This window comes from Uloborus diversus, chromosome 2 (assembly GCF_026930045.1).
Source record: "Uloborus diversus isolate 005 chromosome 2, Udiv.v.3.1, whole genome shotgun sequence".
Lineage (NCBI taxonomy): Eukaryota > Metazoa > Arthropoda > Arachnida > Araneae > Uloboridae > Uloborus > Uloborus diversus.
Window position 1 is genome coordinate 65,212,897 of NC_072732.1, and position 21,785 is coordinate 65,234,681.

At 33.1% G+C, this 21,785-nt stretch overlaps 1 protein-coding gene across 1 annotated transcript in view; it reads right to left on the minus strand.

Annotated features, from left to right (window-relative positions):
* Positions 1–21,785, minus strand: part of LOC129235206 (probable ubiquitin carboxyl-terminal hydrolase FAF-X) — a gene marked incomplete in the record, with an annotated part of 111,185 nt that overhangs the window by 31,291 nt on the left and 58,109 nt on the right. Inside the window, 9 exon segments of the mRNA XM_054868913.1 lie at positions 1,096–1,269; positions 1,359–1,531; positions 3,628–3,851; positions 11,246–11,456; positions 12,163–12,315; positions 15,049–15,195; positions 18,212–18,320; positions 20,873–21,033; positions 21,123–21,248. Of these exon segments, the coding sequence (XP_054724888.1) occupies positions 1,096–1,269; positions 1,359–1,531; positions 3,628–3,851; positions 11,246–11,456; positions 12,163–12,315; positions 15,049–15,195; positions 18,212–18,320; positions 20,873–21,033; positions 21,123–21,248 (1,478 nt within the window).

Sequence of the window (21,785 nt, forward strand, 5' to 3'; positions counted from 1 at the left end):
GATACTTTGAAGGTGATAATTTAGAATAATTGTTAAAAATTTTTAATAAAGAATTATTGAGAAAGTCCTGGACCTTTTTGATCAGACCTCGTATATCCCTTTTCATTAAAAGCCATTCCTATGCTTATAAGTATGACAATTTGATTTTAATATTTTGAAATTTAAAACAAATATGTTTTCAATTGGTTTACACTTTGTACATGATTTCTTTCAAAAAGAAAACAAAAAACTATTGCCTCCCCCCCTTAGTCATTTCCTCCATACACAACTGAAATTGCAAAAAATAACTTACACTATATACCTGTACATATTCATCCTCTGCCAAAAAAAAGATCAATTTTACCAGTTTTTATAAAAAACATTCGTGTCTTAAGGTTAATTGGAAGCTGGTTAAGAAACCTTTAAAATTCTTTCAAGGTTTCAAACACTTGAAAATTAACTGGTTTCTTTTTCAAGGTTATTCTGAAAGCAAATTAAATATAGCACCTTTTTATGGAGTCAGGGAATCCTATATGTACTCCCCTTATTTTTGTAAAAATACCAGTTAAAACGTAAAATTTTATTATTTAAGTGAAAATAACTGTCCAGGAATAAATAATTTCGTTTTAAAAATTCGTACATCTTTAAACTATAGCATTTAGCACATAACCCAAAAAAAAAAAAAAAATTTTTTTTAGCTGATACATTTAATTATTTTCTAAAATTTGGGAGAACGTTTATGGTTTTGAGTCAGTGATAAAAGGGGTGAAATGAGAAAGTGTGCCGACCCAGAGAATCAAAACCCCCCAATCTGTGGATAAACACAGCATTTTCTAGTTGTTTTCTTTCTGGATACATACATATAAAAGTTACTACTGCGAGTTTATCTAAGAAAAATGTTTTGAAATCTCATTTTTCCAAAAAACAGAACTGTTCATTCGCTGGTTGGTTCAGCCTATATGATTAATTTAAAAGTTTTACAATAGATTCATTTCTATGTATAGAGGTTTCCACATTACACTCATAATTTTAATTACACAATATACATTTTCCATAATACAAAAATGCCGCATAATAAATTCAAACTCCAAAACCAAACACAAATATTAAACATACCTATGAGGACAATCTTTGCAAATTTTTTGATCAGCAAAGGAGCCACTTAAAATTTGGGATAAAATACAAGGTTGATTTAGAAGTTTTAAGGCCTCTTCCAGACTATCAACTAAGCTGTTGAAGAATTCCAAAGCATCATGCTGTTCTCTTAAGTTAACAGGTTCACCCCACAATCTAAAAGCACAGAAACCAAGATAATATTATTCAAGATTCAAGTCTCTTAGCAATGCAAACACACAAGGGCATTGAAAAGGGAAACTTACTTAAAGTGCTTCCAAAACCCACGAGGTACATAATACTGTAATTTGCTACATGCTAAATGTCCAAAAATTGCTTGAACTTGTTTCAAAACTCCTAAATTGTATTCTTTTCGTGTTTCTTCTCTAGAAATTTTATCTTCACAGCCTTCAATTTCAGACTCTGAAATCCCTTGATGCTGCATATAAAGTGGAGAAGAAGCAACACAAATTAATCACAGCAATTGTGTAACATGCTAAAAATGTTTAATTTAAAAATATTGTTAAAAATATTTGGTTATTAACTGCCTTTGGTGCACAATAGATTTGTCTTATAGTACTATTAAATTCAAGTATGCCAAATCTTAAAATAAACCATAACTGCCTTCAAAGGCAAATTTTGAAAAGTAAATAGAAAAGAATAGCCATATTTGGTAACCAGCAGCTTTCTTTTTTTTCGGGGGGGGGGGGGCATTAATTTCACTTATTACATTTTTGAAAAAAGGACCATGGCAGGAGCTTTGCCATACAGGTATAGAAAGCTTGAGAAAGGCTTAAGTACACTCTGAAGAGTAGACCAGCTGCTGCTTTCTGCAACTACACTTTTTGTAAAAGCAGTTGTAAAAACTTCTTTGGGCATGTTTTTTAAGGGGGGGGGGGGCAAATACTTCATTTAACGAATAAAAAATATAAATGTCTTTTAAAAGCTTGAAGTATGAAACCTTTATACCCTAACTTAAACCTTGTGCCCACTACTGCTCATAATAGTGAGTTGTGAAACTTAATACTGAGTAGGCCAGTGAATACTAATTATGACCAGCAACACTCTCAAGAGGAAAAAATTACGCATCATCAACATTCAACATAATATCAGGGGCTATACATGAGATTTTATGGCTATAGCTATCTTGCAACACTGATTAACACCTCTTAAAATAAAAACCTGTATAGGGCTTTCTGTACCGTAGTATTAAGGCCATCTCAGTTACAGATTTGGCGTTTTTTTTAAAAATTTGGCAGTTTTGAGAGGTTTTGGCGACAAATCATAAAATAAAACATTTTATTTAAGATCAAAAGTTTTTCAAAATTTCTTAAGAACTGCCAAATTTCTTAAGAACAGCCAAATCTGTAGCTGAGGTGGCGTTAATATGTAAGTACCAAGTTTTCATTTAATTTTAATAAATGGAATAAAATTTTTAGATTTTTTTAAAAAATGTATTTTGGGACCAACATAAATCAGGGAATCTTACATAAAAACAAGCAATTCTAAACAAACTTAAATACAGTGCAGAACCTTTTATCCGGGAACCAAAAAACCGGGAAACCAGAAAACCGGCAACTTTTTCCCGATTTTCCCGTCATTTCTTAAAAATAAGCATTTTTGGAAATTTTTGAAAAATTAACCTTTTTTTTTTTTAAATACCAAAAAGAATATTGAGCGATTGCGATTTCTTAATAAACACCATATTACTCACGAATAACTCGGGAAAATGTTTGCAAACACCAACTTCAAATGATTATCTTTATGCGGAGAAAAATTTCCGAAATATTTTCTCGATAATAAAGTACATTCGTATATCTGAAATTTTCGTCTTATTTTAACTGAAAGCTAAAGAAATGAATATTGTCGCATTCTAATGCTAGCGCAAGTGACGTCGCGAAAGTGCGGGAAACGCCGAAAACCAGATTCACAAATTTTCCGGATAGTTAGTTGATCGTGAATTCTAGAAATCTATTAAACGCAAGACTAATAACGCTGCAAGAACTCATAAATCAAATTTATGTTGATATTAACGAAATGCAAAAGCATTAGTTATCAATAACTACCGTAATCGCAAACACAAAACCTTTACAGAAAATTTAAAAAAGAAAAAAAAGATGATCATGAAAGCGAATTCTTTTATACACCATAGTAGAAAAATCGTACATTTAGGTTCGAAAACTTTTTTTGCCCTTCCCTTCATTTTAAAACATCGAAAAGCGGTGGATTTTTTTTTCCAAACAGAATGTAAGGGTCTTAGGTATTACGAATAACTTAAGTTTTTGGTTTTTAAATTATTCTTTCACCATTAGTTTTTAATGTTTCGATATTTATAAACATTTCTAAACTGTTTTCTTCTTATTTTAATATGCATAACTATTTATTATAGTAATTTAAGTTTTACAAATAATCGGCCAATAGCGTTTTTTAGCGATCCAGAAAACAGGCAAATTCAGATATCCGGGATAGCGATGGTCCCGAACTTCCCGGATAATTGGTTCTCTACTGTAATTAACACCTATATTATTTTCTTACCTCATTTTCAACCCTTTCTTCCCCAGAAAAATCTTCATTTGGATCTGTGGCAGCTCCTTCGACAGACAGTATACCATTTCGAATGTCTTCTATCATATATAACTGCTGTAACACAGAGTTCATATAGCATGTGGCACCAGCATTTTTTAAACCTACAAATCCTCTAGTGGGTCTGGGACCAACAGGCGGTAAATACTCCCATTCTGTTAAGGGCTGATCATTAACTGCAATGAAGAAGTTTTTGTCTACAATTTTCATTATGAAATAAAGAAGTGAATTTGTATCAAATAATTTAGTACCTATAATGAACTAAATTATGCAGTCTTAACAATAAATACAATTTTTTTTTTTGCCATATTGCAATATTATATATATATATATATATATATATAGGATGATTTGTTACCAGTATGGCTAATTTACAGGAAATGTAAGGAATACAAGTATTATTTGAAAAATGTCATAGTAGTGCAATTCCAGAAATGCCTTTTTCATGCGGTAGAGGAAGATGTATGGGATTTTCACCGAGCTGAAGTTTTATTATAAAACTGCTATTGCATTGGTAGTCAACTATAATCAAATTACAATATACTGCTTTAATGGATTCAGTAAGGAAAAGGAAAATTTTAGAATTGTTATATTTACGAAGAGAGCTATCACACAAACACACGAAGCATTCTGCACAGTTCTTACGTCCCCCTTACACCTTGTGCTAGAAACACATTCTAATGCAGGAGATTTAATACTGTTCCAGTACTACACTAGCAATAATTTGAATTTCTGAAAGTTCTGCTTTTATGTTAAAAACACATGTGCACATCCCAACATGTTTACCTGTCTGTAAATACTAAGTTTTGGGTGCTTAAAAGAATTAACCAGATTAATAAGTTTTATAAAGTTTTAGTAAGATTGATATAAAAGCTAAGCCTAAAATGTGCTGATTTCTTGTTGTTAAGCCTGTGTGCTCTGTTAGTGTGTAACTTGTTTATTTTAATTTACTGCTTGTCTTAGGATTTTGTAATTTTTGTACCTTTTACTTCCAATGCTTTCTAATTCTAATAATTAGTTTTATTTTCTTCAATTTTGCATTTTTGTATTGACTTTTAAGTGTATCATTTTGAGCTAGAATGGGGGTTATATGCATAATGAAGGAGGTTAAAAGTGGTAAAGGGGACAAGTGGATTTCTTGTGACCTATGTCAGATGTTCTGCTTGTTTAAGGGGAAGGATGAGTCTGAGAAGGCTTTCATTTGCACTAACTATGTTGAACTCTCAGAAATCAGAGTTAGGGTGCTTACTTTGGAGGGTGAGTTAGCATTAGGCTGTAGGAGTGTAGATGGGGTGAACACTCCAGAGGGAAAGAGAGTAGTTAGTAAAAAGGAGGTGGGCATCAGCTGTGTGTTAGATAGTGGGAATATTCCAGAGGTAAAGGAGGAAGTTAGTAAAAAGGAGGTGGGCATTATCTGTGTGTTAGATAGTGGGAATATTCCAGACGTAAAGGGGAAAGTTATTGCTGAGGCAACAGACTGGGAAACAAAGGGTATAATTTTGGGAGATTCAATGGTGCGTGAGGTGGCTAGATGTTGTTTGTCAGGGGCTCGGGTGAGAGATGTAAATAGGGTTGCTGAAAAGAAGGGGGTATTTAATAAAGAGGATGTAGTTACTTTGCGGGTGGGAACTAACGATGTAGGCCATAGTACCAACAATGAGTTTACTAAGCAATGGGATTCCCTGTTGGACAAAGCAACCAACTGTTCGGCAAATGTCCAAGTGGTTGGTTTGCTTCCCAGATATGGAGTGCATAGGAGTTGGTTAAACCAACGGGCTAGGTGTATGAACCTGGTACTCAACGAAATTTGCGTTAAGCGTAGTATCAGGTGTGATAATGCATATCACATTTTTTACCCATTTACATTTTTCCCATGTTTTCGGTCATTTTAATCGTTTTCTTCCCCCATTTTGTTGTTTTTTTATTTTCTTGTGCATTCCACGTTTTCCCCGCGTTCCCCCGTTAAATTTCGCACACTTTACGATATCAAAATATGACTTATTCACTTTTCCCATCGTTTAACTTTTTGTCACTTTTTCAAGCGTCGATCCAATTTTTTGCATCTTCTTGTCGGCCATTAAAATGGCGTAGCGTCCCCTTCCCTTCGTTGTTTGGGCGCCAAACGCACTCATTGGTTCCCGCGCATCACCGCGTACCCGGATCTGATCGCTCATTTGCCGATTCATTTTTCCACCCCACTTCACTCTACTTGCTGCTCTCTGTCCGCTCGGTCGCATTTTCTGCGGCTCCGGTTTTTGTTCTACGATGGCGATAATGATGCATCGGTGCACGGCGTCTGGGGACGGCCGTTGCTCGCCGCGAAATTGTTAAGACCTCAACATGAGGTGAACGTTTTATTTTTTTCATATATGTTTACAATATAATAATCAAGACCGTTACTTCGTCGCAGCCGATGATGAGAGCGTAGGTGATCCATCACCTGTCTGAATGATGGCGGCACGCAGAGTGCACCTGAATCGTCCCCTTAATGTAACTACTTTTTCGATAATCAAATGAGCATGAGGTGACGGCATGGATCCGCAATTACCTTGAAAGTACCTCGATTCCTTTTTAAGCGTGCGACGAGCTCAACATTGTCACCATGGAGATTACAACCAGCGCCATTTTTTTGTCTCAACGTACATTGGCCTTCAACGGAAATCGTCAACAATAAGTCATCCCTGAATTACACCCCACCATAATGAACTGTCCGTCCTCCGTACATTACAATTAAATACTTCACCACCCTCCGCGTGAACTCTACGTTTTTTTTGACCGTTAACGAACTTTGCAACCCCTGCCAGCTCCGCCCTTTTTTTTTGAACTCTCAAGTCTGGATTCCTCGCATTTGTTTTTTTACTATGTGAAATGTTCTGGTGATCACCATGCCTAGTGCCTGTCTTCATGTCTGCTTGGAAGTAACGTAGAATAAAGAATGTGTGGTAATTAATTTTGTGTTTTCTATCGTCAACAAACACCACCCCCGGGTAAGTCTCTTTTAAATTTTTGTTCTTGGGCATTCAAGGCAGTCGTTGGTCTGAGGTTATGCGCGGCAGCGATGCTTCCACTTCCACGGCCTAAAATCGTTTTTTTTTTGGTTTTCGTATAATTTGACAAAATTAATCGCGCGCATCATGACATCAGGTTTATTGATGAGTGGAGTAAATGTAAACGCGATTGGATTGCTAGGGATGGCCTGCATCTGAGCTCTACGGGAGTCAAAATGGTTAGTGGTTTGGTTTTAGAGGATTCAGAATCAAAAAACTAAGTTGGAATGGGGGGGCATGCTTTAAGGAGCAGAATTCGAATGGGTACTAATTATTGGGATTTTAGTAGAAATGGAAATAGGGTGGCTAGTAAGAGAAAAGATTTTAACAGTTGGGATTCAAATAATGGTGCAGCATTAAATAAAGGTAAGATGGGCTTACTTAAGGTTTTTTATACAAATGCTCGTAGTATTAGGAACAAGATGGAAGAATTGAAAAGCATAACAATAGAGAGAGGTTGGATATTATTGGAGTTACCGAGACATGGGCTACCGAAAGTGATGATGATTTATTATCTATTGCTGGGTATAATTTGTTTAGACAAGATAGAGTAGGTAAAAGAGGTGGTGGGGTTTTATTTTATGTCAGAGACACTTTAACTTGCAATGAATTGGTAATTAATGATAAACCTAATGAGATTGATATGATTTGGCTGGAGTTGATGAGCAATAGGGGCAGTAAACTACGTTTAGGGAACATTTATAGGCCACCCAACTTAAGCCAGGGTCAAGATGAACAGATGTTTAGTATTATTAGTGACATTTCAAGCAAGGGGTCAGTCATTATAATGGGAGATTTTAATTTTCCAGGAATTGATTGGAATAATTTTTACCATAGTAATGGCAGAGAAGAGGAAATTTTGAAAGTAATTGATGACTGTTTTTTAGATCAAATTGTAACTCAGGGTACTCGACTGGACGTGATTTTGGATCTAGTTTTCTGCGACATGGAAGGTTCTGTTCAGGGGTTGTGTGTAGGGGAACACATTGGAGACAGTGACCACAACAGTATTAGGTTTGGGATTAAATTTGATATGCACAAAGTAGAGAATTTTAGGTTTGTGCCCAATTTCAGAAATACTGACTTTGTGGCACTTCGGCAGAGTTTGAAAGCAGTTTTTTCTTCTGGATTGGACAATAGAGATGTGAATCTTCAGTGGGCAGAGTTTAAGGAAAAGCTAGCGAAAACGGTTGGGGATCATGTTTCTTTTAGTAGAAAGGGTGTCAACACAAAAATTTGGCCAACGTGGTTCTCCAGGGAAACTAAAGACGCTCTAAATTACAAGCAAGCTGCTTTTCATAGGTTTAGAGAAACTGGTCACAGTGCAGATAGGCTCCAATATTGTAAGGCAAGGCGTAAATTTAAGTATTTGGTACGGATTCAGAAAAGAGAGTTGGAGCAAAGACTGGCAGATAACATAAACAGAAATCCCAAGAGGTTTTTTGCATATGCTAATTCGGGGAAAGTTCGAAATAGTCATATTGGGCCACTGGTTGATGAGCACAGAATTTTAATTCAGGACGATAGTGATATTGCTAATGTTCTTAATAACTTTTTTCGAGTGTTTTTAACGATAACTGTATCTCAACAGTTGACACCAACAAGACACAAGCTATAGTACAGCTTGAGGACTTTGTATTTTCCAAGGATGACGTTTTACTTCATTTGAAAAAAATTAAAGAGACTAAAGCTCCGGGACCTGATAATATTTATCCAAAAATTTTAGTTGAATGTGTGGAGGAATTAGCAGATGTAATCGTAAATATTTTCAATGCTTCTTATAACTCGGGGACAGTGCCAGAGGACTGGAAGCTGGCTAACATTACACCGCTCTTCAAGAAAGGGTCTAAAGGGAGTGCGGGAAATTATAGACCTGTGAGTCTAACTTCGGTGGTTTGCAAAATTTTTGAAACATTGATTAAAATTAAGATAGTAAATTTTCTAGAGAATAATAATCTATTGACTAGTTTTCAGTACGGTTTCAGGAAAGGTAAATCTTGTGCAACTAATTTATTACATTTCTATGATAAAGTTACCATGGCTTTGGACAATAAGAAGCCTGTAGATGTTGTTTACATTGATTTTCAAAAAGCTTTCGATAAGGTACCGCATGTTGCTCTACTTAGCAAATTGGCTGATATAGGAATAGGAGGGAAAACTTTCATTTGGGTAAAAAACTGGCTGACCGGAAGGAAACAAAGGGTAGTTGTAAGGGGAAATTATTCTAATTGGAGTGAGGTTTTAAGCGGGGTTCCTCAAGGATCAGTGTTAGGGCCTGTTTTGTTCATTGTTTTTATGAACGATGTTCACAAAAATATTTCTGGGAACATGAATTGCTTTGCAGATGATGTCAAAGTTATCGGGACTGTAGAAAATGAAGAACAAGCAAAACAGCTACAAGGGGATCTAGATCATTTTACGGAGTGGGCTGATAAATGGGGTATGGCTGTTAATGTTGGGAAATGTCAAGTGCTACATTTAGGGCATGGAAATAAGTGTACAAGTTATTATTTGCAAGTTTCAGTCATTAGTCAGGCAGACAAAGTTACTGATCTGGGGGTCTTAATAAGTCAGGATTTAAAGTTTAGCCAACAGTGCAGCATTGCTAGTAACAAGGCCAATAAGATGCTTGGGTTTATCAATAGATCTATTTCAAACAAATCTAAAGAAGTTCTTCTGCCCTTATATAGAAGTTTGGTAAGACCTCATTTGGAGTATGCTGTTCAGTTTTGGTCTCCTTATCTTAAGAAAGACATTAATGTATTGGAAAGGGTTCAAAGGCGAGCTACAAGGCTAATAAATGGACTTTCTCACTTAAGACTATGATTCCAGGCTTAGAAGGCTAAAAATGTACAGTCTTGAGCAAAGAAGAGACCGAGGGGACATGATTCAGTTGTTTAAATTTATTAAAATGAAAGATGTTACGGGGCTGAAGTTTAGCACTGAAAACAGGACAAGGGGTCATTGTTTTAAGCTATTTAAATCTCAGGCTAACATGGATGTTAGGAAAAATTATTATTTTAGCAGGGTAATGGAACCTTGGAACAGTTTACCGGAAGAGGTGGTAATGAGCAAGGGAGTAGATAGCTTTAAGAGGGCCATTGATCTTCACTGGGGATTGTAAATTAACTAGGACCAGTCTAGTTGGGCCCAGAGCCTGTTGCTGGTCGTCACTTTTGTTTGTATTTTGTATTTGTATATAGATTATTTTCAACAGAACTTTTTAAATAACTCAATTTTCCCACTTAGGATCAGATATGTTGAATGGAATACTTTTAGATGGAACCTCAGACATTGCTCCTAATATTATTGATTCAATTAACTTCATCGATTCCAATATCTAGTTCACTGCTAAAATTAAAACAATAAGTCTTTTGGACGAGCTAATTTCTAAAAACAATAATGAATTTTCTAAAAACCATTGCAGTTAGTATCCATCTATACTTGCGATTTCGCCATTCCAAAAAGCAAAATAATGCAACATTTTATATATTTGTCAACAGTGCAATCAATATTTATTCAATTTTGCTCTTCTTAATGAAGAACTCAATTTTTTAAAGATTGTAGCCATTGAGAGAGATTATTTTTATCAAATCATTGACACTGCTTTCCACAAACTTTCCATCATATTGAACCCCGGACGCTCCAGTTTCAAGCTCAGCCCCTACAGATCAGACTACCTTGGCCCATTATACTTTTTAAGTTTGATTTCTGAGTTATTTTAAGACCAACTAACAAACAGACCTTTTTAAACCTTTTTAAACCATTTGATTATTGAAGTATTTATGACAAATTTTATAGTAAATATCACATTGAAGATATTGGGAGGACAACACAGGCTTCAAAGTTGAGGTTGATGAACATTTTAACTGTTTGAAAAAACAAGAAAGTTCTAAGTCCTAAATATCCAAGTGCAAAATATTGGTGAGATAACGGTCAAATTTAAATTTCCAGAACCCAAGATTATTTTCAAACCTACCATAGTTTTGCAGTTGGATTTTTAAGAAGCTTTTTACGAACATAAAAATCTTATTTGTAATGCCTCTTCTACAGTCCCATAAGTTTCTTCAATTTTACTTAATGGGATTGAATTTGCATTTTCTAATATTTCAGTCATCAATCTTAGCAAATGGTGAAACCTGATTGGTTTTGGAGCTGTTTCTTAAGTACTTAAACTTGACTCTTACAAGGGAGTCTCTACTTTGATAGGCACTAATGTGGTGGGCTGTTGCCCTCGAAACTGGTCTGCTTATTTTAATGTTTTTATTTGTGCTTATTGATGTTGCTCTTATTTTAACATTTTTAGTGTGAAGTACCTGATTTTAATTATTGATTGAGTTTAAGAACAACAGAATCTTATTTTCATTAAATTTTGTATAAACTCTAGAATTACAGAAACGTATCTTCAGAAACATATTTTACTAATAGTTCAATTAACTTTTTATTGAAATTTTAAGAAATAAATTAAGAAAAATAGAAAATTCAACATAAGGAAAAGATAACTAAAAATAAGGTAAAAATACCTGAATAAAACATTTCACACAACATATCTACAAGAAGCCTTAAATTGGGAGCACATCCGGTACACAAAGCAACAAGTAGTTCAAAGGCAGCTACAAGTGAAGATGATGATGAACAAACAGGTATTGCCTGCTCTGATGGCAATTCACCCCCACTACGTTGAACTTGTAGAACCACTCTTGAAGCAGGGAAAATAAAATCTTCTACAAGCTCCTACAAAAGAAACAATGTGAAAAAAAAAAAAAATGCATAAATTCCCAAGAATAAAATGTTTTAAAATTTACACTAAATATGAAAATTTTATTCAAAATAAGTTTTTTTTTCATGAAAATGTCTTTATTTAGTACAAGTCATAGTCAATTTAGTTTGTATTGTATTGTGTAAAATTTTTTTCGATAATATAAGGATAACTTGAATAAGTATAATCAAGCATATTGGAAGTTCACTGTTAGTTTTAAAATTTGGGTGTGGTGCATAAACATTTAATTCTGAAATGAATAGTTTTCTTCCAAAGTGTAACACTTGATTAGAGCCAGGATTCTGAGAACTGATGGTTTTGCTCCTTGGAGCACGCAAGGACTTTGATTTCATGAGTTATAAACTGGAGAACCTTGCACTTGAAGATGTTTGATGGATTCTAAAGAGGAAACAAGTAGTAACAGCGAGGAATCAGCATTTCTATTCTTTTTACGACCATCCCCATCTCTATTCATACACTAATGTTTATTTTCTTTTAAAATTCAACAGCTTTCGAAATAGGTACACCAAAAAAAAGAGAAGTTTTGCGTTTTGATGGTAGAAGTCTCTCGCCAGGAATACTTTAGGAGAGATCTCGGAACCTTTCGCATCTTGCTACCAGGTCATGAACAACAGCACAACATCCTTGGATTTCATAAAAAACAGAGTTTGAAATGCTTACTTTTATGAGGTTTCCTCTGGGTATGTTTGGGTCCGCACCAACTTCATACTTTTTGTCAGGGCCCAAAAAAGAAACTAATTCCCTGGTTACACCTAAGTGACCTTCTAACAAAGCTTCATCAACTTGACTGTCACCAGTGGAAAGAACTTTATTCTATAAAAAGAAAGAAAAACAACGTTGAGTACAACATTTCAGATCAATCCCCCCACAAGTCATTAAAGAAATAAAATATGCAATGCTTTAACACATACAGTACTTTCAATATAACTTGCATTGCTGCAGCAAACAGCTATGGTTAAAATCATTATGAGCCAGTCATCTTGTAACCAATTCGAAAATAAAAACTTAATTAAAGGCATTTCAAACAGCCAGCTGTCCTTCCATACCAGTGTATAGATCTTCTTTCATTCTCTTTTTCTCCTGCAAGTCTGTACTGTTTTGGCATGGCTAGTCATCTTTTAAGTGATACATTGTACACAACTCTCTTAACTGAATGAATAGAAATTACAATAATACCAGCATATTCAGATTATGTTTGATTTAAAAAAAGGATAGCTTTGGAACAAAAGGGGAAAAGAAATATTAACAAAGTTCTTACATACACTTTTCTCTTACACACATTCTCTTACCTACACACTATAAAATTTGATTACAAAATATTAAATCAGAGTGCTGAACCAACAAAAGTACTGAACCATTTCAAAAACATTTTAGTAAAAATTAAATAAATAAATATTTGAAACAAAATTTTTGTTAAATTTTTTTTTTCTTTTGTGAGCCTCAATTTATATAAAGTATAAACGCTCGTATAAGTCAAGAAATTTATTACAAAAAAGAGGTTTAAAGTTAGGGGTTTGACTTATACACAGGGCAGAATTTCCAAAAGTTTCCCCCGCCTTTTTCTTAGCAAAAAACACTCGAAAACGGGAATATTTTCCTCGATTTTAGTCCACCCCTTTTAAGCAGATGCTAAAGAAGTAAATACTTAAACATTCTGCTATGATTTTACATGGTCTGACTGTGAAATGAAGAATAAATGATTACATTAAACGGCCGAGTATGCAAAAAGTGCGGGGATCGCCGTATGTGCGAATTTTTTTGAGTCAGGAATTAATGCTCATTATTAAAGAATGATGTAATATGGCTACAGCATAAAGTTTTATTTATATAAAATCAAAATAAAAGCAACAAGTAAAAAAATAGTAACAGAAAAATTGAGCCCTTTACAAAAATCGTGATTGCAAAAGTAAACCCTTTTGGTTTAAAAGAATAAAAATCAGACATTTTTTAGCATAAAAATGTTTATTACATTTCATTTTCCTTCTTTTTATAATGTTTTAATTCAAAGTTAGCGGCAAAACTTTCTTTTTTTTTCAAAAGTAGAAACTCTACTTATACGTGGGTTTTTTATTTTTTTCCTGATTTTTATCCTAAAAGTAGAAACTGGTTCTGGGGGATGGCGTTTTCTGACTCCCCTTCCTTGCATGCCTGCATATATGTACTGTACTGCAATCAGTGCCAGCACACATGAATTTTTCAAGAAGAGGTCCAGGGTCTAAAGTCGACCATTCTTGTATCATATCAATCCAAAACACAGCCAAACATATTTTGATTTTACTGATCGTCAGGGACAAAAACCCTTAAAAAAAATTAGTATTAGTAAACCAAATAAATTGATAACAAATAAAGAAATTGCCAGAAAAAATAATTATGAGTGTATTATGAGTGTATTAGAAAAAATAATTATGAGTGTATGTGTGTGTCATAATTTAAAAAGAAAAGATGGCAAATTATTTGTGGAAGGCAGAGAATATTCTTTCTCTTCCAAAGTATTTTGTGTTTCATCTTCATGTACGTTTTTCACAAAAAACTATAATGTGACTTGCTTTCTTTTATGGTTTTGATCTCTCATTTTTACAATACAAATTTAAAATCTTATTTTATAATTTAAATGTAAATGAATTCAAGCTGCATCAAAAGAATATCTGCGATACAGTCATGTAGATGAAATGCAAGTAATGAAAGAATTTTCAACATTGTTGTCACATGGAATTACCAGTGCATAAAGAGATGACTACTATATAAACAGGATTATTAGACAATGGAAAAAAATTGAGGGTGATGGGGAGGGGGAGAGATCTTTGACTCCCTGGAAATCCCCTTGAGTATGCCATGGGTACTGATGAATTTAAAAAAAAATGGAATAAAACTAATTATTTTTTGGTCAGACATTTATTTCACTATTTGCATATTATGTGTGCAAAACCTACTTTATTTATAGTTTTTAACTCTGAGCTAAAAGCGTTTATAATGAAAAGAATGATTTTATGCACATTTTTATATAAATGTTTAACACTTTATAGTTTCTGAGAAAATAAATTTCTCTAAGAAAATATAATTATTCAAAATTCCTATTTTTATCAGAGAAATCCAATTGTTCTATTTTTCAAGATAAAAATTTAAAAAAAAAAAAAAAAAAGGAAAGAAAGAAAAGAAACCTCAGTAGAAAACTTTTTCCGCTGCCAGATTTTCAAAAAAAAATTTACAACTCTAGTCATATAAACTCAACAGGGCATTTAACCTGACAGTCTGAGATTTTCATGAAACTTTCAGAAATCTTACTCTTTTGAGATCTTAAATTTAGATACAATTAAATAACAATAATAGCTTATTTTAAAGAACATTATATGCACTTTCATTTGATATGTAACTTATGTTTTTTAATGTATTATAGTAAATACAGCCAAAACTTTTAAGAGTGAGAGCCCTAAATGGATCAGCAGCTGTTCAAAAAATACTGCATACGGAATCATTAACTCTTTCTCAGTTATATATCTGAAGTATATCTGAATTTATAACACTAAAACAAATTAGTAAATAACTTACCCTAACACTTTTCAGCCAGTCAATTTCATTGTTTAGTAGATTCTGGGCAGTTGGCAAAGGACAATTGCAATTACAGGCATAGTTAAGTAAGCGGCACAACAGTATGAAAAATTCATGGGAATTTTTTGCATATTCTTTGACAGTGGACTACAAAAAAATAAAAAACACGAGTTATTTATGCAGCATAAGATTTAACTAATAGACACTTCACAATAATCAACACAATGTTGGTTATTGAAAATTATAACAATAGTGTAAATTTGCTGATATAATGCCATATCTCGAACATAATGATTTTTGAGTTGTTATTGCAGCAAATTAGTGTTGTGTAGGAAATATCTGTTAATATTACATGGTGTGGGTTCATTAACAAGAGCATGTATATTCATTTTTTAAAAAAATTGAATATAGTAAGACCAGTGTAAGTCGACCACTTAAGGTGGAGCAGTTTTATGCTCAACTTACAAAGGGTGGTCAACTTATCATGTTTTACTGTACCTTCTACTTTTTAACAGAACACACATTGCCAGATGATTTGATAGCTGTTAAATTGATAATTGGGCAACATTTATGTGCAATACACATGTAGATTTATTCAGATACAGGAAGACACACAGGTTGGTACTCTGCAAGGGATTGCTCAAACTGGCAGTGATTATTATTTTTTAAAAAAATAATAATCACTGCCAGTTAAAAAAATAACAAAGGCTACAATTGTTACTTTTTTTTTGCTATTTTTCAGTTTTCTATTCAAAATACTTAAGGATTTATTTAGTTACTCATTTTATTTACTTGGGTCCGTTTTGAATTTAGCCTTCTTTTCTCAAATTTGGAACATTAGCTGCTATTCCAAGCTGAACTCATTTTTTAAATTATGTCAGAAGTTGTATTGCCTCTTCTTCACTCTTAGATTATTGATTAGAAGATCCCACTGTCATAAGGAAAACATGATAAATGCATTGAAAAAAGGGATTAATTTAAGTAAGCTTTGAGAAGGACATAATGATGAAAAGATAATGAAAATATTATAACATTGAACCGTGTAATATTTCTAGAGAATTGTATACAGGTGTTTCAGGGTTACAAGGAACACCTTTTTCAATGCAAAAGAGTGAAAATCAACATTGTATTACTTTATTTTGCTTTTCTGTATATAGGTATTTCTTTATTTTTTATTCCTGACATAATGTCTTGGATTGGCATGATTATTTTTAGGGAGTGACACAATTTCTGGGCTATCCACTTGGTAGTACAGTCACTCTAAGATGGTGAATGGTAGAACCTCAGGAACCGATTAAGTGCGGCTGCTCTGCGTTACGTAATTAAAAGCTGTTTACCCAGCCAATAAAATATATACACATTTTCAGTTTATCTAGGTCACTAAAAACAAGTTGCATTAGAATATAATTTTTTTCTCCTCTTTACTAGCACATGCATATTGGTAAGTTTCAAATGGCACCTGCAAAAAAAAAAAAAAAATCTAGAAATATTCTTTACAAGCTATTCTTCTTTAGTAAGCTAAATCCTACCTAAGCTAGAAAGTGAGATAATTGAGATAATGAGAGCAGCCAGTCAGACAATGAACAAGATGAGTCTTTGATGTGACATTTGAACAGAGGACAAAGAAATTAAACTACTTTATATAACAGTTCTCTTTTGGTCATGAACAAGCATCTTTAGCAAAAACATCTCTATTTCTAGCATTTTGTTTTAAACCACATCATGATCTAAAATGTTCTTTAAAGGGGGGGGGGGGGAGAAGTAGCACTATGAGCAAGGTGATCAATTAATTGTTGATTGAAGTGATTGCCAGCTCCTGCCTGAAATGCTGTTCTTTTGAAATGTATGCGAACATAGCATAGTATTTACTGGTTGAAAAACACATATTTACCCCCCCCCCCTCCCAACTCTTCATAACTAAGAGGAAATGAATTAAAAAATAACTAAAACTTAGAGCTACATTAGTTCAGCTGATGGATATAAGAGATGTGTATATGTAGAGATGTAACACTGTTTAACAATACATCACTCGCATTGAATTTGAAATATGACTGGTGCAGAAGTAAATCTCTTGCTCTAGTAAAAAATTATTTTTAGTTTCATTATTAAAGTGAAGTCAACAGTAGAGTGAGTTTATATTTCATTATAATAATGACTAGCTGCGTTGCCCGACTTTGCACGGTGCACCTTGAAAATAATAGTTGTGTCTATAGTGACGCGTGTTCAACAATCAGGTTTGAACAAAAAAATAAATTAAATAAATAAAATAAAATTTTGTGGTAGACTGCGGAAAAATACCCAAAAAGTAAACATTTTAAAAACCCTCGATTGCAGGAAAAGCCTCAAAATCTTTCATTTAACGATTTCCTACATGCTACAGCTACAAATTTTAATAAAATCATTGTTACGGAAAGTTGAGATGAAGCACTGAATAATAATTTGAATGGAGGAAAGCCTTTGAAAAATAGGGATTTTATTTTGAAATCTAAGAGTCATAATTGTTTTTAATTGATATCTCCGCTAATTATTATCAGAGGATTATGTTAATTAGCCAAACATGAAGACGGGAAGATTACGAATCCATTGATACCTGGTTTGATGGTCAGTTCACTGTCGTTCGGGAGAAGAAGCTTGGACATACATAGATACGCTCAGTTTTTAATTATATAAGAGATTCTAGAAACACACCTTTGATAATTTATTTATAGAAGATAACTAAATATAACTTTTCAGTTCAAAAGGATTCAATTTAGTGGGCATGTGAAATTTAGTATCGAACAGCAATCAAAAATGAAATAAAATCTGTAAATAAAGAGATGTAGCCTAATTCCAAAGCACTAGTCAAACTGAAAATAATTAAAAATTTATTGAAAATAAAAGTCTTTTCACCAGAGATTCCAGGCTAAATTACACCCCAACTCCTTGTGCAAAAAAGATTTTTCGGGAGTACTTAAGACAAAAGAAAGAGTTAACTTTCATGCTTGTCAATTTTTTAACTGCCTTTACAAGATAACTTGCAGAAGGTCGAGATGCTGCAGGTTGAGTATAGCAGCTTCATACACTTTTAACTGGAACTAAAATATAGATTACCTTTCCTCTAATTGAAATTACAATGATCATAGTTTTTATATTGTAAAAAGTGTTCAATAAGTTTTTTTCATACCATCAGTTGCGTGAACAGCAAAGTGATTGAAAAAACAAGGCACTGATGACCAAGATAGCATTTTGTAGCAATAAGCAAAAATTGATCAGCAGCACAGATTCGGATTGAGCTGGAAAAAGCATGAAAAAAGAAATAAATGATTAATATACAACAAAATTAGAACAATCCTGAGAAAAAAAAGAAACACTTCTAATTAGTCAAGCATTGAAAGGACTACAAAAACTTAAACACATATACAGTATTGGTTGATCTTGGGTAGTCTTAAAAATTCTTGAAATACAATTTTTGTGTGGGCAGTACTGACAATAAATGAACACTAGCTTCAAATTCTGATTTTAATTACATAGTTTTTGCAAAATAAATGATACAATGGTACAAGGGCGCCCATATAAAGGGGCAGGGGAGGGGGGCTCAAGGCCCCCCCCCCTTAGAAATGAGAACTTCCTTGATTTAAGTGTTTTTTCTTTGCAAAAATGCATAAAAATTTCTTTTCCAGCCATGAATGAATGAGTTATTAAAATGTCAAATTTTAATATCTCTAATTTGTACTGAAATCGGTTTCCATGGGGAAAATATTCTGCTAAACCATGGGCAAAATTTTTGAGCCCCCCCTTAAAATTTTGCATATGGGCACCCTTGCAATGGTACAGGAAATGACAAAATCTGGCACAATTGTTGGATATTTCCCACCACTTTTCACTGCCATAGTCATATTCCAGGGTGGCAACAGGAACTATGAAAAAAACTTCCCCTACTTTTCCCTGATTTTCGTTACTAATGATAATGGTTTCCTTCTTTTGCCCTACTTGAAAACCATTGCATCTTACATAAAATGCAGTGTTTAAAACGTTTTAAGCTGTTAACTAAAAATATATTATAAAAAGATATAAATATATATTATGAAAAGTGAAAATAGTATATTAAATTATCTACAAAGAAATATTATAGGAAATCTAAAACAAATACTTTACTTCCAGTAACCAGTTAACATAAGAATTCTAAAAAATTATTAAAACCACTCATAAAGACATATCTAATCATGATAAAACTAAAAAGTTAATTTGGAAATAATTTCGAACTGAATTTTCAAGCAATATAATTTTTGCTGCAAGAAAAACTAGTAATGGTGAACATATAGAAGTAATGCAGTTTTACTTATGTAAATAATATAAATATTTATGTAAAACAAATTAAAACCTTTTAACAACCAGACATATTGAACTATTCTCTAATCAAGAACTTAGGTTTTAATGAAGGAATACAGCATTTTAACTATTAAAAAATAGTTAAAATATTTACTTATGTACACAACTCAATTTCAAATGATTTCATTATTAGTAGAAAAAAATCTTTTGTAACAAACAACATTGCAATGTAAAAAACAATTATTAATTTTAAAATGTATAGTACATAAATTGGTTATAAAATAAAAAATTTTATGTCCGACCCCCACCCTCCCCCATTGATTGTATAATCTGAGGCGACAGTGAACAACACAATACCAAAAAACACAGTTGATTTTCATTTAACATTCAATTTTAGCAATTAAATAGAAAACGCTAAGTAATAGCTTTTAAGCTTTTAGCAGTATCAATTTAGAAAAACAAAGACTTTTTCTTGAAATCATGATTACACTACGCTAATGACTTCAAGACAATGAGTAAAAGCAAAGGAGTCAAGTTATTAATGACGACTTCATCTTTGCCTATAGGGTTGTTTATTTTACATAGCATGGAGTGCGTGGCAGAAAAGTTCAAGCTACTTAAAATAAACAACTTTACAGACACAGAAGCTTAGGAAGTTCATCCTGTGGTTAATAACTTAAGATTCAAAACTTTGACCTTGAGGAAAAAAGGTGCACAGATATGCATCAGTGCATAACCGCACATCACTAATTGTACTTTTTTTAACAAACTAGGGGGCTCTGCTCCCTGCTTGCTAATGCTCACCAATCCCTGAAAATTGCTTCTCAATCTTATTTGATTCTCAAAGATTTAAATCGTCAATCAGAAAGAAAGAGACTAAAAACGCATTATGAGCTGCCTTTGGATCAAAAAGCACCTCTTCCTCGGGTTTCAAAATAACTTGAGAGCCATAAGGGCTAAGGAGCTCCTGAGCATGGCAAAACTGCAGTTTTGTACATTTGAAAAGTCACTTTCATATTCGTGGTCTCTATCAATATAATTTGCTCTTTAGCTCGGGGCTTGAATTGAGTTGAGCCTAAGATTTTCCGTTAAAATCAAAACCCTTAAAGTTTGTGAATAAGAGAGAAGAAACTTGCGAATCAAAAAGACGCAACTATGGCAACTCCAAATAAAACATCAATAGTTTTAATGGAAATGAGATTATTTTAACTTGATTTTTAACAGCTTTTAACTTTTCTTCCTTTGGAGATAGAAGCTTAATTTTTCGACTATAGGTCGAGTTAAATCTGGAGTAAAGAATGTCCCTTTTTTCAATGGTGTCAAAAAGAAAACTGTGGGACAATTCCTTCGCTTTTTACTAACAGATTTAATGAAGAAAGTAGTGCCTGAATTTTAGCTAAGCCTAAAAAAGTTAGAGTATTATAAGATCTTATAATTAACAAAATAATTAATTTCAAACAAAAATGAGCTACAGGTTTTTTTAATGTAACGGAAAGAATGCAGTTTTAAAACTCACCGATTTTTACATATAAGAAGCAAATCAATAATGAAAAAATGCCATGATTTTTCTTTCATTAATGTATCCAAGGCTTCAGGACACAATGCTAAGCATATTGTAAGTACCTCCAAAGCTTCCCGACATAGATAAATTTCTTCAGGATCAATAACTTTGCATACCTAAAATTAAAAGGGAAAGTATTAAAAACTTGCTACTTTCAAATTTAAAAAAAAAAAGCAACACAAACACAAACTATTTAAAAACTAACTTTTTCTTCCAACTGGTGCAGTTCTTCATATGATGTTTGAATTAAGTCCATGGAACCGGAGGATGATGCCCATGCCATTTTTAAAATAGCTTTTACAGTTGGTAAATCAGGCCTGTGACTTACTGCCTGCAAGACACACAAAAATAGAATTTTTGTTCACAAGTTCCTTAATAGTACAAAATTTCATGCACAAATAGTGCTAATTATTAATAATGTAAAAATAAAATTTGCAATACCCGTAATTTATTTAATACAATTCTTCATTCTGCTTAGTAAATAACATAAAATCAAAGAACTCATCTGGCTTCCCTGAATCCGTCAGCGAAAGTAAGAGTATTCTAGACTTCCTTTTAGTTGAAAACTTGATAATTTCAGAATCCTACATTTAAGACTGCTGTCATTTCTGCAATTGTTTAATGACAGTCTACAACACTATATATGGAGCAATTGAGTAATATTAGATCTGTGCTTTTATATTTTACTAGCGGTATCCGCATGGCTTTGTCCATAGTAGAAAATTAAAAGTTTTTATTTGCCTGTATATTTACAAATAATGGATGATGAATTTCTCGCCAATTTGCTCGCCCATGTTACGGTTCCAAGTTATGATAATTTGGTAATTTACTCGTAGATGTTATGATAATTTGCTCGGTAAAATGTTCT